Genomic DNA, 17,210 nt, shown 5'->3' with positions numbered 1-17,210 from the left:
TTTTTTGTTTCAGGCAGATTGGGGGAAAGATAATGGGGGAGTGATGCAGACATGAGTGGTTGCCTTATTTTGCCACACCAGCCATGTAAATACATTTTTACAAATATACAAATATGTGAAATGACTGAGGAAAAAATAATCATATGATTGCTTCTCAGTTGTATCTATTTTTGTCATCTTTCTGCATCTCTTCAAGGGTGGTCCACCCAAGCGACCACCACTGTGTGTGTGTACACCGTTTAGCATTAATTAAGCGTGAAACACCACCCTCGAGGGTGCACCCAACACCGCCACTGCCACCACCACCACCACCACCACCGCCACTCACTGACCGTATGCCTTTAGCAGTCGGTATGCCACCCTAAATTAAAATTTGTTAGAAACTAACATGCTTTGAAAAGCTGGTCAGAAGGAAAGGGGAAATATTTGAAAATGATACGGTGTTGGAAATATCAAACCCACTTCAGCCCACGAAGCATGCTTCAGCACCACACTGGAGTCTCGAGCTAGGACAGCTACAGTAGAGCATGCACCCCCTCCAAGAGTTGACTCACATTACCAATGAGCAGATATCTGTATCTGTATTTGAGAGGCTTCTTCTTCCACCTCCCTCCATAATCTGTTGAGATTCCAGTGACCCCACTTGAGAATGATCTGTCACAGCATATGAATTATGCAGCTGCAGTACAGGGATTAGAGGCAATGAGAGGGTGAAGTGGAGGAGCCCAGACACCAACTACACCCTTCATATGCTGTGCACTGCAGTTCCACACCTGTTAATAAAACATATTCTACATGAACTTTGATCATTCTTGCCCTCCAGAGCAAGAGATGGTACCATTTTATCTAAAAATGAAGTTGAAGGAGGCCCAGCATGCTCTGATGGGATGTTTTAATTCACACTTCTTCCTAGATTGCCTGTTGTGAGTTTCACAACAGAAAAAGCCATTAACAGTTTCACATCAGCACAATATAGGCATGAGCACGCACACACAAACAAATGCTTTGGCACTGAAGAGGCCCACTGAGAGCTGCAAGTGGATCTATCTGACATGACAGCGATTATTTGGGCTCATAAGGGCAGCAGTGCCTGAGGAGGCCCTGCTGGCACTGCATGTGACAACATTAAGAGTTTGACCTTTTAGAAGTCAGCCCTCTGCTCACGCTGTGCCAATCAGCTGCGCTTGTCTGTCAGCAAATGATGAGAGGGAGTGTTACAGGCCAACTGTGAGGTTTACGCTCTGTGATTTGAGGCAGTCCATAGTGAGCTTTGGTTAGATGAGTGGGCCGAATACTCTCGAAGAAAAACGGACTGTCATTACCTTAGCATGGTAGAAGGATCAGCGTATGAGTGCAATGCTTGCAGTTTAAGAGAAAGCTCAACATCTTTTTGATTGAGAGAACTTTTCCTCCCAACTCATAACATCAAATGATGAGAAAAGTAGAGCAGCCAGTATGTGGTTCTAATTGAATCAACAGAAGAATTGAAAGTAATACTTTTCCAACTGGAACATTGTCCCTTATTCAACATTTCGTATCCACGACAAGAATTTTGTGGGCCAGAAATTTGCTTATGTATTGCGCACAGAAAAAAATTGGCTTTGACATTTTGTCCTTCTCAGGCATAAGGAGGCCTTCTCCGCCTGATGCTGTAAATCAAGAATCTCCTCAATGTTTGATTTGCATTTGTCACACCTCGAACCAATTACATTATCAGTTTCACTTTCCTTCGCTCACAGCATCCCCGCTCCCACAAAAACATTAAACACATAACAACAAGCAGACACACACTCACACAAACACACGCACACATTAAAGTCATTTTCTGCCGGCTAATTGTGATACACTGTGGATATGGGAACCAGATGCCATTCCCAAGTCAGTTTTCCAGTGTGGTTTTCCTATCCCTGCCTAACCTCTGCATACAGATTCCCCCAACGAGCACCAGCCACTTGTGGTCATCCGTTCTTGCCCATTCTGCTCTGATTACTCACATCCCTGTCCTCCATTACTTTCCCGCCATGAAAAAAATGGTTCCCGCAGCCCACGGTAATATGATTGAGGGTTCCCATGCAGAACTAACAGATGGAGGTGTACATAAGAGATTTTTTTAGTGTCTTTTTTTTTTTTTTTGCATGTTATACACTGAGTTGATTTCAATGATTTCCAATAATGCCCACAGCAGGGTTGAAGCTGCAAATGGGAATTTGTCCATTTTGCAGCATGTTCTTTATATTTTTTGGCCAAGCCATTTTAACCTTTGTTCTAATACAGAGTGCTTGGTTATGTGAAAAGTGTCGCAAGACAGTATCGTTTTCCCTTCTGTAGTGCAAAGACAAGCACAATATTGTAAGAGTTTGAGATCAGCACTACAGGAAATGCTTTTATGTTGAATGTTAAATGGGAAGGTTGATACTCTCATTATCTGCATGAAGCTACAGCCAGAAACTGATCAGCTTAACTTAGCATAGAGATTGGAAGCAGGCACAAGTACCGACCCTGCCTTTGCCCAAAGGTAACAAAATCTGCCTTGCAGGCCAGTAACTTACACCATAAATTGAAGTGTAAAAATGCCAATTTGTAGTGTTCCAGGACTTATTTTTGGGACTTTTTCAGTTTTTGTTCATTAGCTTTTAGCGGTGTTGGCAGTCAGACTCAGTTTCCTTAAGGCCGAGCCAGGCTAGCTTTACCCCCCGTGCTCCTGCCTTAATGCTAAGCTAACTGGCAGCTGGTGGGAGTCTCATATTTACTACATAGATCTGATGTTGGTATCAAACTCAGAAAGAAGAAAAGCAATCATTTATTTTTCCAAATGTTGAATTATGCTGTTCAGGTCAAACAGAATTACAAAACCTAACTGCATTTTAATTGAGGCTTGGCAATCCTGTTCCATCTCTTTATTGTGTGAAATGCGTAACTCAGGAGTAATCCTTTATTTTGACCCTCTTCCCCCTTTTGTGGCAGGCAGCACTCCTCACCTGCCCCCAAATCACTTACTCTTTTCATGTCAACACTTGGTGCCTGGAGGATTGCTCTACTTAACTTCCTGTGTACACACACGTTTATTAATAATGTGTAGCTGTGTGAGAAAACCCTCACGCCCGTAAAGACGAGGTTGTAAAAGTGGTAGTTGTTGGCCTGCACTCTCAGAGATGCCAGTGCTCCAGGGTGAGATGATTGGATCCATGTGGTCGGCAGTTCCAGCTACAGCAACTGCTGCCAGCCCAGTTGGCCCAGGGTCTCCAGAGAGGATTTGAGCTCTTGTTGTGATGGATTGATTTTCTGGACCTCCATAGGTTTTAACAGGTCACTGTGATGAAAACTAGATAGTCCAGTCCAGAAGGGAGGTTATGCATGCAGATCCCACGTTCCTCACTTGTTACATTTCATTGGATTCACAAGATTGTACCAGCAGACCATAGCCACAAGAATTATGCTGCTCATGTCAACAACAGCTAAAGTTGTGGATGTCAGCCAGCCGCTCTACTCTCACTGCAGTCAGGCGAACACTGTCAAGCTTTCATCAATCACGTTTCCACAAAAGTATTGGAGAGCAGGAATGCGAAGAATGGTTATTCACTGTCTTTGTAAGACAATTTGAAATTAGGTTGACTGAAGAGTGGTGCTTTGGTGCTGCCTGGATAATGATAATGAGTGAAATGTCAAGCCTCTTTGTCTTTGATGATTGCAGGCTGAAGAAAAGGGCACTTTATTGTAGACAATATGTGAAAATACAGAATTTGGATTATAAATCAATAACATATGTAATTATCATTCGAGAGTAAGCGCATATTTCTGTCGATTTTAAGTACAGATCACACCGTTTGAGACGGTTTAGACAACACATTTAAAAGAAAACAATGTAAATAAAATATATTCGTTTCAGTTTATCACACATCTTTAGAAACTAATCAGCATGATTCTGGAAAAACAGCCACATCACAACTATTACTATTAGTGACAGTGTTCTTTTTACCTGAAAAAAACTGGCAAAGTTTTGCTGGCACTGGTGATTAAGTCAGAAGATGATGTGCAGTTTCCCAACTGGTCTTCCCTTTTTTGTCCATGACCAGGGAAATAACCAGTTTTTATTGATTAAATATATTTTACAGGTTGCAAATTAGCATTGGCAAAACAATCTCACTCAGTTTGACCAGTAAATACTTCAGAGATCAGTAAACAGAGTGGCATTGTATTAAAATGCATGAATCAGGCAAAAACATTTCTATTTGTGCCTTCACTATTACAACAGCCATATATGAAATGTGCCAGAGTGACAGGATCAATATATTGAACATTAGATTACTTTGTAATATAGAGTTTAGTGCAAAACAATATTTGTCTTGTGTTGTTCTCCATGCTTACCTGGAAAAATGGCAGACATGTTCCTTTCTTATTCAGGCCTTTGACTTGGAATGGCATGTCAGGCATGTATTTGGACATGTGTATTTATACATGTTAAATGTAAAAATGTTTAAACTTGTACTTGCGGATGTTCTGTTACACATCCTCTTGTGATGGAGGTTTGACATAGTTTTGCCCAGCACTAAGTAGCAGAAGATGTGAGGCTTACCATCGATGTAATACGTGTCATTCTCAATAAGTAGATATTGAGCTTCTGCTTAAGGGCAGCTGCTCTCAAAAAGACACATCTACTGTGTTCTTAAGTCATTTACACTGGGACTAATCTTAGAAGAAGTTTCCAAGGGAAAAACAGCAACAGTGAGTTCCAGTAGAAACACATTGAAATCCAAAACATTACAAAAATATGTAAATAATCTGTAAAGAAATTTTAGTGACATGGGGGTATTTGCTTCCTTCCAGAGTTTCATGAAGTGCTAAATATTAATATTGCTGCTTTATTCTGGGTTTGTAAAAAAAAAAAAAAAACGAGAGAAAAGGTTTGTTTTCTTTTATCCACGTAAGGGATAGTATGTTCCTTGTATGTTAAGTAATTAGCACATGATTGCTTAGTTGGTTGAAAATAAAGATATTTTTAAATTACCTCTACATAGAGGACATCTGGAGCATAGCAAAATGAGCTGATTAGTGCATGCTCTGAACCACGCAAGAGAACTAAAGGTTTTGGTCCAATCACATTACGTGATAAAACACTATTGCAAGCACTAAGAGACTGCAAACCTCTGCCAGTTCCTGTTTCTGGATCACCACCAAAATCTAATCATCTCTTCCTTGAGCCATAAAAATGTATCTAATATATTGTATAGTTTTTGAGTTATGCTGTGCGGAGGAGGTACTAAGTGTGCACAACATAGGGAAAGTCTAATGGGTCAAATGGCACATTTATCCATCTTTTATAATGTCATTGTAGAGTATAAATTATGTGTATTGCTGGGTAACTGGTAGCTTCATATGTTAGCAAAAATAGTTTAGTTTCCAAAAAAAAAAAAACATCATTACAGCATTTCATTTTATATGCATGAGACCAGGCGGCCCATGGCCAAGTAGAAGGGAATTTGCCTTCCCTGCCAGGTCAAGGCCTGGGTTATCCCTGAGCAAGTTACCTAATCCCCATTGGTCATTGTTATTTGGACACTGTAATGCTGTGTTTCCATCATGGTACAGTTCAGTTTAGTGTGGTACAGTTTAGAATGGTAAAACTCTGGGTCAGGCTTGTGTTTTTACTGAGAACAGTACCTTTAGAGATGGGATGTGGGCTCTTGTGTCAACAAAAGGCCACATTGAACGCGACACAACAGACAAGAAGACGTCAAGCTTTGTATGAGAATAGGCTGCGGTCGTCACAAAGTACTGATGTTTTTCTGTTGCCCAATCAGCTGACTGTCATGGTTGGAGCTGGTCTAGCTCCATCCTGATCATGTGTACCATTTTACTCTGGTACCCAAGGGAAGGGTGCCAAAGAATAGAATGCAAAAAATGCGTACTATACTGTACCAAACCGGACTGTTCCACTTGGGAGAAACGGCATAAATTGATCCTAGTCACAGGGGCCTTGTGTTGGTTTAAAGCCCAAATAAATGGGAGGGTTTCATCAGGAAGGGCATCTGGTGTAAAAATCTCTGCCAAATCAAATGCATGTGACCACTCAAGTATCTTATTCTATCACATTATAAAGGTGCAGATGACACCAAGGGGTGAATTATGTTCAACAAATATACTGTTAGAGCAGGTCTGATCAAACACAATCAGCCTGACGAGCAATGGAGCACCTGCTGGAGGACTGCTTTTGATAAAGAGCCAGAGCTGGGGCAGTAAAAAGATGTGAAAACTGAGGTGTTGATTAGAAACCTTCCTTAGGGCGGAACAGAGCCACGAAGCTGGTGAGATGCTTTGACAAATTGACACCCGCTGCAGCTCTACTGTAGTATAGTTTGCTCCTTTGAAAATATCTTTGCAGGAGGGCTGTTTAATAGTCTCTATAAAAGGCTCTTTCAACGTAAACCTTTTGGAAGAGCTGCTGTGGATGCAGTCTGTCCAACTGATGTGCAAATGATGGGCCATATAATGAGCAGGTGCAAGCTGTGCAGAGAAATAATTTCCACATGCTGTTATGACCAGGTAGTATGAAATGACTGTGATTTTAGGTGAGATATGGTAAGGTATTTTCAACAACATTCCAGTACAAATTGGTTCATGCTGTTGAAGCATATTTACTCAGTCTAACATGGTGATTCACAGCTATCAGTAGTGACTTTGGGCTTTCAGCTTCTCCCTCTCTAGGGGTCACCACAGAAGATGATGCGCATATTTCATTTGGCAGAGACGCAACCGTCCTCTTTATTCGCGTTTGTACTTGCACGGATGACGCTGTTCGACTACCAGCCACTGATTGGCAGAGAGTGTTGTCAATGGAGGAGTTCTGAGCGCAACTTTCAACACAAGAATGTAAACGAACAATGCCGAACTGTAAAAAGACTGAGAAATCCTGAAAAACATCCGGTAATCTCCAACATTCAAAAATCTCGCGGAGCGTGGTGTATTTAGCGACAGCACTGCAAAAAGCTGTGAGCCCAATCGTTACCCATTCAGCTGTATTTCAGTTCAGTGACTTCCGGTCATGCAGGAAGTACTCAACAATGGTCAACAGATCTTTTGAACTAATCAACTGATTCTAATCAGTCTATTTAGTATACTGAAAATAACTGCTTTGCTCGTCACTAGTTTCTGTGTTTGTGTCGTGTATAAAACAATGTCATGGCAGTTTTGCGCAGCCCCACCCACGATGAAGAGGTATTTTAAATTAAGTAATGTAAAACGACGTGCCTGATACCAAACCAAATGGAGTCAAGTACAGTTGAGTAGTGCTAGAACTGTATAATGGAAAAGTGCCAAGATTAAACTGGGTGTGGCCCATGTGGCTGGGGTCAATTTAGAGTGTCCAATTAACAATGAGCAATTGGGACTGGGAACCTTGCTCAAGGGTATCCCAACCCTTGACCTGGTGGGGAGCCGAACCAGCCACTCTCCTGTTGCAAGCCTTAATCCCTTCTTCTTGGCCATGGGCTGCCCACATTGGAGAAAATTATTTTACAAAATGAAAATTACAGTTTTACAATACTGAGTGCAGGAAAAAGCAGAAAATAAATATGCGTAAGAGGTACCTGAATTTGAATTATACCTATTACCCACTGTACAAATGTAATACCTATCATTGTCCCAATGTCTTCCCTCTAAAACAAAAAACTGACATACAGTTGAAACAATTACATTACAACGTTCCTTCTTTAAACATATGGTTCCAGGCATTTTGTGTGGTAATTTTAATCGTTAGATTCCTTTATTTTACAGTGCCAGACATAATACTTAATACTTTATACTGGCATGTGCAAAAAGCTACAGTGGGTGTATGTATTTCTTTTGCTGCAGCCATTCACATGTTTGCAGAAACAGCTTGTCAATAGCCTCCTGTTGTTCAAAGGCAATTTTCCTTCACAATAAAAAGCTTGTACTGATTTCCTTTAGCTGCGATCCATTTTCTGAAACATGCTGGAAACTTATTTAGCCGATCTGAAATGACTCAACATTGTAGTAAAAATAAAAGTCACATTTGATTCCAGTATGTTGCCTCTTTTACAACCCCCCAAGGAACCACAATTGGAAACATTGTTTTTATAATGGCACATTTTGTGTTTACAAGTGTGTTGTGGCTCTTTGTTTTAACCAGTTAAGTAGTCGGACCACCTCCTTAGATGTGTGTATTAAAGCAGCATTTCCCATCAATCTTTTTCCTCTGTCTAGATTTGTTAAGATAACAGTTGCCTCATATCTGAATGAATAAATTGGACTAAAATATGCTTGTTTTACAGGTTAAGACCCATGTGACCAGGGTACAGCTATGCACAGTTAACTACACATCAAAAATAATGTCCAAAGACACTGAGCAGGCAGAAACCTGGCTACAACTTCCTTCCCCCCGAGTATTGTGGTAGATATTGGCTGCGGAAAACTGCTGGACTCCCTCTGAAGCATTTCGTGTTTTAGACCGTACTATTATGTGCCAATGCAGTGGAAGCCTGTCTGCAACTGCAGGCCTACTATTCTGGGTCACTGGTCCATAGACTTGTAGTAACAGCATCCAAACATGGGTCTTGTACTAATGTCATCAATCTATGGATTAGTTTCAGTTTATTTTTCCCGGCATCATTGATACTTGGAAACAAACCAGGACAATTCTGGAAAAGTAGCCACATCACAGCAATTGCTATAAGTGACAGCTGAACAATTTGTTCTTTTTACCTGAAAACATGGGCAAAATCGTTCTGGCACGTTCAAAAAAATATGGCCATAAAGTCAGAAGAGGATGTGCTCTTCCCCAAACCTCAATCGAAATCTGGTCTTAACTTGTTTTGTCTATGACCAGGAAAAAAAACAACATTTTTAACGATTAAATATATTTGACAGGTTGCAGATTAGCATTGGCAAAACAATCTCTCTCAGTTTCTCCTGGGGCTCGAACATTAATGCTGAGCCGGGTGGTCAGTTATTCACTCCACTGATACTGGACTAATAGTGATTTTTCCAATAATAGCTTTTTACAACGTCAGGGGAGGAAAGAGAACCCAAAAAACTGGACTTCACCCTTTAAAATTCAGTGTTATTAAAAGTGCTATATTTAAACATAAGCTCATTAGGCTTCGACATTTAGATGCTCAGCTCATTGTCAAATCCTCTACCTCACCCCAGAGCCCACCCAGGAGCCTGTGTGCTGATTGACAGGCACTGGATGCAAAGCTGCCTCACAAAAACTGCCTGCACGAGAAGTGTTCCTCATGTTTGGGACACATTTATACATTGTGCTTGCCAATACTTGGTTGGAGATCGGTGGAAGTGATCCTCTGAGTAAACACAGTCTTGATTTCAGCCTTGTTTTTAAATTGTGTGTTTGTATAAGCCGTGCCATCTACAGCGCATAATGTACCAGCTCCCAGTCTGGGACAGGGCATTTTAATCATCCGCTGAAAGTGATGTCAAAAAGTACACAATGTTGGATTCTTCCAAAGCCGATTTGTTAATCACATGATTATGCTGCCTCTCTTGAAGTTCAAAATGTTTAAGTTTAGCAGCTCTAATTGTTTCTTGGTGTTTCACAGTCATCCTGGGAATTTTGAATCTAACCTAGTATCATGGTACCAGAATGATAACATCTAATTTATGTAATCATAAAAAAAATAATAATTGAGTTTGAATTGAACTAACATGACTGTCAGTGCTTTTTTTGTTCTTTTTATTGCTTTTCACAAGATTACAGAATAATTGACACAGTGAAAAAAAATGTATCATAGAAAACAAAATATATATTATAATAATAATAATAATGAATTAATTAAGGAAGACCTTGCCATTTCACATAACACCTCGGTCTGTCTTTCCCCTCATCTTTACCTCGTTTACCTTTACCTCGTAACTCATATCACATTACCATCAAACATTCTTCCCAATAGTGCCGTGACATGCATGTTTTTTTTGTTTTCCAGTATCTAAAGACAATCCTACAGCCTGTTATTAGGGCCAGTCTACGCCACAGAGTCTGTAGTGTATAACGCCGAGTGTGAGCTCTGTAATAGCTCTATTCCAAATATTTAGTTGAGGATCGCTGTTTTAGATTTTTCAATAAGTTCAATTCATTTGACATTCATACAGCATGTGAATAAATGTGTCCCTGCTCCTGTCACATTGCCAGCACATATCCGATTCCCTCAGTTTTAGCCTTGACATCATACAGGAAGTCCAGTACCTCCTATGTGTGATCTTGTATGTAATTAACCATGTACCAATGTTTGTATACATTTGTATTGTTGAAAAAAGTATGAACCAGACTTTTTCTCCCTCTTTTTAGGGCCCTCCAGGTCCGCAGGGTGAAAAGGTGAGTAATGAAATGTTTTGTTTGATATGGTGATATGATTTATTCATATATTTTACGCTGATGCTTCAAGAGTTAGGTTATTTGCCTCTTAACTTAGCTTGGTTTAGCACAAAGTTTGGAAGCCAGGTAGGCTATTTGCCTCAAATTCCAGTGAGGTATACATACCGTCTATGTTCTTATCAAAATCTAATTGTATCTTAATTGTATAGCCCATCATACATTTTTGCAGGTCAAGATAGTAAAAGCATTACATTATTTTGAGATCTGCATTGATTCACACTTATCGTGTCATGATCTCAAGTTTCTGAGTCGTAATATTTAAATTCTCTGGGCTGACCTGGGGCCAGAGCCCAAGTTTAAACCCTTAAATTGCTCCACAGCAGGAGAGCATGCAAAGTAACCACACTTAAATGTGTACTCTGTTTTGAAAGACTGTAATCCTGGCATCCTCTGATTCATACCAAAGTTTATAAAGACCCCGAATGAAGGTATACTGGAAACAAGTTGGTCTTAGATCGTAAAATGCATACTTTGAAAATGCTACTGGGAATACATCAAGCCATTTCACAAGCTAAAAATGACTAAGTTAAGTATTGTCTAAATTCTCTTATTTGTGACAAAAGGGATAACTTGGGCCATAGCCCATGATATTTAAAGGATGCGTCTGCTATTTACAAAAAGAACAAATAAATTGAATGAAATGATGTGAGAATGCTAACCATTGCACAAGAAGCAGATTGTCATCTGTGTTGAGTTACACTCTCTGGTAAATGATGATGTGGGGTGTGGAATGACGTTGTCGCCGAAAGACGTCATGTGTGTTTGTGTGGTTTAGTTTGTCTTATTTGGTGTCTCTTACAGCGGGAAATAGAAGTCGTAAGAATTACTCCCAAAACCATATTAAAATGATCCGATTGTATAATTGCAAATAGCCTAGTCCTTCTGATGAGATGCGTGTTCATGCCTCTCATGTGAACCACTTCATTTGCACTTTAATGAAATGAAAAACAACTGGGTTCATTCCTCCCACCCAAGACGAATAAAGTACACATTAGTGTTGCCCTTCAGGTTTACCATTAAATCCTGTTTTAGAGGCAACTGCCCAATGAAAAAATACTGAAAAAAAAAATTACAAGAGCTATTTTATTCATTGTAGCACAGGCATTGTGTTTGAGAAATTGTTTGTGAAAAATGTTCCATCCATGAGTGATAAGCTGCCTGTCTCATTTTACTGCTTTGGCTGAACTGTAACTCGGCCAACAGGAGAGCAGAAAGCATCAAATCAGGTGGTTTAGGAGGATTAAGGGCCAGCATTTCGTTGTCCTTCACTTACTTCAAACAAAAGTGTACTTTTAGGTTTCACGCTAATGTGATAAACCCACAGACCTCACCATGCAGGTTGATTTGAAACCAAATGTTTTCGACTTGAGGAACATGCTCTATCCACAGAGACCAGCATCCCCAAAAAAAAAAGGCGGAAAGCCAAAGATCTGTGGAGCATAAAATCTGGCCTGGCAACTTCGGTTCATCCACACTCAGCCGCCCCCCACAGCAAACCCACCAAACCTCTCACCACTGCTCTCTTTCTCTGTCTTTCATACTCAGTCATACTCAGTCTCTGTTATCGTAAATGATTTTACTCTGAACCACAATGAATTGCTGAATTGCTGAGGGTTCCTGTATTATTTTACTTTATCAATGTGTTCTGAATTATGCCACAATGACTTCGCTGTGAGTCTCTCATTATTGGCACAAAAGTGCGTGTAGGTATGTGTGTGACTGTTCATGTGTATCTTTGTGAAGACTTTAACATATAAACCATTGGGAGTTAGGGGTTGAATTAGGTTTGAGTTAGCCATTTAGTGTGATGGTCTTCACTTAGAATGCTACACAAGAATGTGTGTGTTCAACCCCTGTGTTTTAAGACAAATTCTTTTTTTTGCCTTCAACAGGGGGATCAAGGCGACCAAGGACCACGGGTATGACGTTTACTCCCAACTTCTTGTGATTAGCTGATGAGTGTGAATGTCTGTGTGTGTCTGACTTCCCCAAGCAGAATTGTGGGCAAAAGGTTTGAAATGCATGAAATTCCAGGGATAATGTTCTTCTCATCTGGCCAAATACAACAAGCATTTTAGCTCTGCTTATTTCTACAACAAGAATAGGCAGGAACATGCCCAAGATACATTGGAAGTCACAGGATGGTATACTTTTCACTATTTCACTACTTTTTTTTGTTAAACTTTTGTCTTAAAGTTGTACATAAATTCTCGATTAGCACACAGTTGTCAATCTGCTCAATCTTAACTTTAATCAAAAGCCAACCAGCGCTGTATCTTTAATTAATCGTGATTCACTCCATACCTAAATCTGTCATGGCATATTCAGATTTTAATCATTTCCAGCTCTGTAGTTTGACATTTCATTCAAACAGTAACGTCTAAATGATGATAATGTGAGAGCGTTTTTCGTGCCTGTCAGACTCTGAAATTAATTTCTTTATCTCCACCTAACAGCAAGCATACCCCTCATTTTTTCCCCCAACAATGTTTACCTGAGTTTTCTTTGGAAAACACACTGACTGCACAAGTTTGTTTAAACTAGATTGCATTAACCCGGTCACATGTTCCTCATGCTATCGTCACTGCATGTAGATTGTATGGCTACGAGGTCACTTTGAATGCCCATTTGAGCATGTAGAGTTTAGACTGCAAGGACAAGAGAGTACAACAACACACAGAGGTCTGTCTCGTCACAGGAATGCCAGCCATCTCTCGAGTGGATCTGAACCCAGTTCAGCGCCGGCGCCGCCCAGACGTTAGTAGTTTGCCGATTAACTTTGTCAGCTCTCCTCTGGGCCAGTTCTACCAGTCAAAGCGTTGCGTCTCTTATGATTTTGAAGTCAATACAAGTGACCTTCCCTGTGAAATTTGATTAGTGGTCTCAGAGTGATACATCTAATGTTACAAATGGGCACTCTTTAAATGGCAGCCAAGTTCAAAAAGATTGTCGATCTGCAAGAGGTTTCACAATTTCACAAGATCTGCAGACACATTTCAAGCTCTTTTGATATCCTTAGTAAATTTTTAATGATTTAAAAAAAAAAAAGTTATGGATAATGACTATAGACAACTGAACTGTTCCAAACAGACGGAAAGGAAATACCTTTGGTCTTTAGATGAACTGACTAGACTAAACTCTTCCCTATGTGGATAGAATTTCTTGGGTTTTGCCCACAATTTGTACCCTTTTAACCCAGGAAATGGAGTCATCTGTCTCTATCAGCTAAATGATTTATAGTTTGGGAATAGCAGTGTGGCTGACAGGGTTGTAACAGAGACCCAACCAGGCCCTATTTGTCTTGCAGAGTAAATAAATACACTGGCCACTTCAAGACACCATTTCATTCATTTCCAATATGGATATATTGTTTCCTAAAAGGTACAAATGAACACACAGTCACATCTGAAGGACAACATATGAAAGAAAGTATTCTCAGGTCACCACCAAATCATATTACTTCTCCAGAATGCAATATTGACTCTGCACATTAGATTAGCAGGCAAATGCAGTGGAACAGTATTAGAGAGGTTTCCCTAATAAATGAAGGCATAAGAGAGAAAGTGCTGCTTGACCTTAGACTTTTCTATCTGCCTGGAAATTAAACCCATTTTCATGCCCACTACTGACTGTGTGCAGAGTCCGTTAAATACACATCGGGGTAAATTTAAACAACAGAGCATGTCAAGAATATGTCCGTTATGCATCAAAGACAAGACAGATTTGAATTTGGAATCATTTAAAACACAGCATATTTGTGTTTGTACGCGTAATAAATGTGTGTTAAGTATTTTGTCAGGGTCAAGTCAGAGCCATCTTACCGTTGCGGACAAAGATGTATCAGAGTGTTTCTTGAATTGCCATATGGCTGGCAGAATTTCCTCACAGATGCCAACTTCCTCTGCCTGCTCTGCACATGTCAGGGTGAGTCATTCATCAACCCCAAGGGTCAATGGCCACATCCAAATGTCAAAGGTTAACCAAGCAATGAATAATAAATTGGCCAAATTTGACAAACAAATGTGTGGCCACCTTTTGGACTCCAGTGGGTGGGATATAATGAGCAGGAGCTCCTGTCTATGTGTATCATCCCTGAGAAAGGTGTGTGTGGTCTGTTTGAGGAATGACACTAACTACAGCTGTTGAGCAAGGGTTGGTTAATTCTCGGGTCAGTTAGAGGAAAAATTCTTGGCATTTCACTAAAACTTGCTCTTGTTTGTCCAGTGTGTGCTCTCACATCTTGGGATTTGACCAATTTGCCCAATGGTCGTCCAAAATAAAGAGGCTGCGGTTATGTAATTTCCAGCATTTGACTTTTCAAACATGAAGAAAGGAGTGTTTTAGATCGCACAGTTGGCACACACAAAGTCAGAAGCTTCAATGAATTTCACTTGCCATGAATTGGATGTATCAGAGAGATGTTAAATCTGAGGATCCTACTTTAGAAAATAAATAAATAAATAAATAAAGACATCTGTTAACAGAGTTGGTAATCTACTCGAAATATAGATGCCACAGCATGTAGTTTTGTTTGTTTGGTGTGGTCAGGGAGATACTGGTTTGGCCAGTGTCCTGTAACGGCTGTTGCTGATTGTCCTCATATCTGGCTTTTTTTGTTTACTGCAGTTGTAGTCATCTTGCTGCAGGCAAATGCATAGCAATAGGGCTCATCACCAAATAACCAACATCCGTTCTGGAGGAAAAACGCAAAACAAAGCAATATGTGAACACATAGGACTGTCTGTCAACTGCCATGTCTTTACCATTCTCACACATGGACATGCACATCAGTGTAGAGTCACTGCAGGGTGAAAACAATCAAAAACCAAGTCAAGCTTTGCTTCTCTTTTATCTCCATACAGAAAAGATGAAACTAATTAATTCTGGTCTTCAAGGTGATCAAGGTCTTCAACATGTTGTTGACCTAGCTGCAGCATCACCAGCCTATGTATCAAAACAATCACACACACTGACCATAATCCAGGACTTGTTCCCCGTCTTTTTCCCCAGGATGTTTGAGGTTGTAAATAAGTCGAGAAATATTTGCGCTTCAATCCCAGTCACACAGAGCACATCTATTGTCTGCACCATGAGTATCCATTTCCCCATTCTGCAGCAGAGCTGAATTAAATCAGCTTGCATTCTTAATGAACCATGGCTTTCGAATTATATTTGGAAAGCCACAGGGATGGCACCAAATCCATGTTTGGATATGCCAGATTTTATCTCATAAGCTGAAAAAACGAGGAAGATTGATGTCTCACACATCATGTTTTTACTATTGTGTGCCAGTCTTTGAAAAAAAACTCATTAGTAGATTTGGGTTGGTTTTCTACAGTGATGGAAACCATGCAGCAAAAAACTTGCAATTGTACTACTACTATGATGCAATTTTGCCTGTTCTTCTAAGAAAAAATTCAGAGTTTCTTTGCATGATTTATTGATATGATTCTACCTTTACTAATGGGCATTTTATGTATTTCTTTTTTTTACATGGTGCAACATGTCTGTAATACAGCAAATCTTTCCAATTCCCAAGTAACTTTAGCAGATGCCATCTTTGCCCCATTCTGATTTTATCATCTTTTGCGAGCTAACTAGCTAGCAAACTGGAAGGTCGTGCCACGATTTGATAACTGTTACTATAAGCGGTGGGTCTTCCGATTTCTCTTGGTATTACGAAGAAAATTATTCTGTTCATAGCCGATGTATTTGTTCATATTTTCACACCATATGTTTGCAATTGTAACGTTGCAGGGAAAAAGGCTTTCAGGATGAGGATGTGTTTGGCAAACGTATCCCTATCTTGAGAAAAGTTGGCAGAGGTTACTGGAGTGTAAATTTCTTTAAATCAAATACAGAGACAACTGTCCTGGATACTAGTATTTACAAACTGAAGAAATACTTGCAGGATGGATGCGCATTTTGATTTTCCATAAAACTCGGCTACTACAGTACATAGCTTGATATTCTTACATTGAAGCAGACAAACGCATTTAAATCCATCTTTGCAAAAAAAAAATTGTGTTAAAAGAGACATCCCGAATTCTTTAAATGCTGGAAATCACTGTATATGTTGCCTTTAGCTTGACAAAACTAAATTGTGAAAGACTTGTTTACAGTTACTCTAAGCTGTGATTCGATTCCCGCTATTTGAGGAAGGACTTAGGCAAGAAGTCATTTCATGTTTCAGTAGACATTCAGTTTGTGGCACTGTGGCTTGAAAACTCTTGTTCACGTCAAAGGTCTTGTTTGACAGGAATCCAAGTGCAAGAAAGTAGAAATTTATATCCATACATATTGACAGTAAAAGGGGTAAAACACAGTGGGGCACATTTAATTTGAATGTAGTATTCAAATGCAATTAAATGTCAATGTTATTGGACTTGCATCAAAGCTAATATTCAGCAAAAATCCGTAGTTCTGTTTTAAGAAGCAAAACATCCAATGCATTCTCCTTTGATTTAGTTTTCTTGAGTGGATCCCATGTATCATGAACATTTTTGTCAAGGGTAACATAAAACATTTAATAAAACTTCCAGTTAACACTTCAGTCAAATGTGATGTTCCTCAAAATAAAATAATACCATGTGCCTCAGTTTGCATGTTGTAGCACAGAGTCTGCCACCTTGATGTATGTTCTTTAACAGGAAATGCTTTTCTTCACTTAGCTTTGAGTGATTGACTTAATGGTTAAGGTTTATGTTGAGTTTTGCAAAATTAAATTGATTTCATTTCCACATCTTACACAGCTTACCTGAAAGATTTGTAACAATATTTACTGATCTTCTTCCTCCTTCATCTG

General features: G+C 39.7%; 1 protein-coding gene across 2 annotated transcripts in view; it reads left to right on the top strand.

The window, feature by feature from the left end:
• Positions 1-17,210, top strand: part of LOC122765802 (collagen alpha-1(XXV) chain) — a 173,803-nt gene that overhangs the window by 103,579 nt on the left and 53,014 nt on the right. For both annotated transcript variants that reach the window (XM_044020235.1, XM_044020234.1), the window contains exons 5-6: positions 10,319-10,345; positions 12,298-12,324. In XM_044020235.1, the coding sequence (XP_043876170.1) occupies positions 10,319-10,345; positions 12,298-12,324 (54 nt within the window). The remainder of the gene's footprint in view (positions 1-10,318; positions 10,346-12,297; positions 12,325-17,210) is intronic.

This window comes from Solea senegalensis, linkage group LG3 (genome assembly GCF_019176455.1).
Source record: "Solea senegalensis isolate Sse05_10M linkage group LG3, IFAPA_SoseM_1, whole genome shotgun sequence".
In the NCBI taxonomy this organism is placed as follows: Eukaryota; Metazoa; Chordata; class Actinopteri; order Pleuronectiformes; family Soleidae; genus Solea; species Solea senegalensis.
The sequence above is the reverse complement of the archived record's forward strand: the minus strand, read 5'-3'. Positions and strand labels throughout refer to the sequence as shown.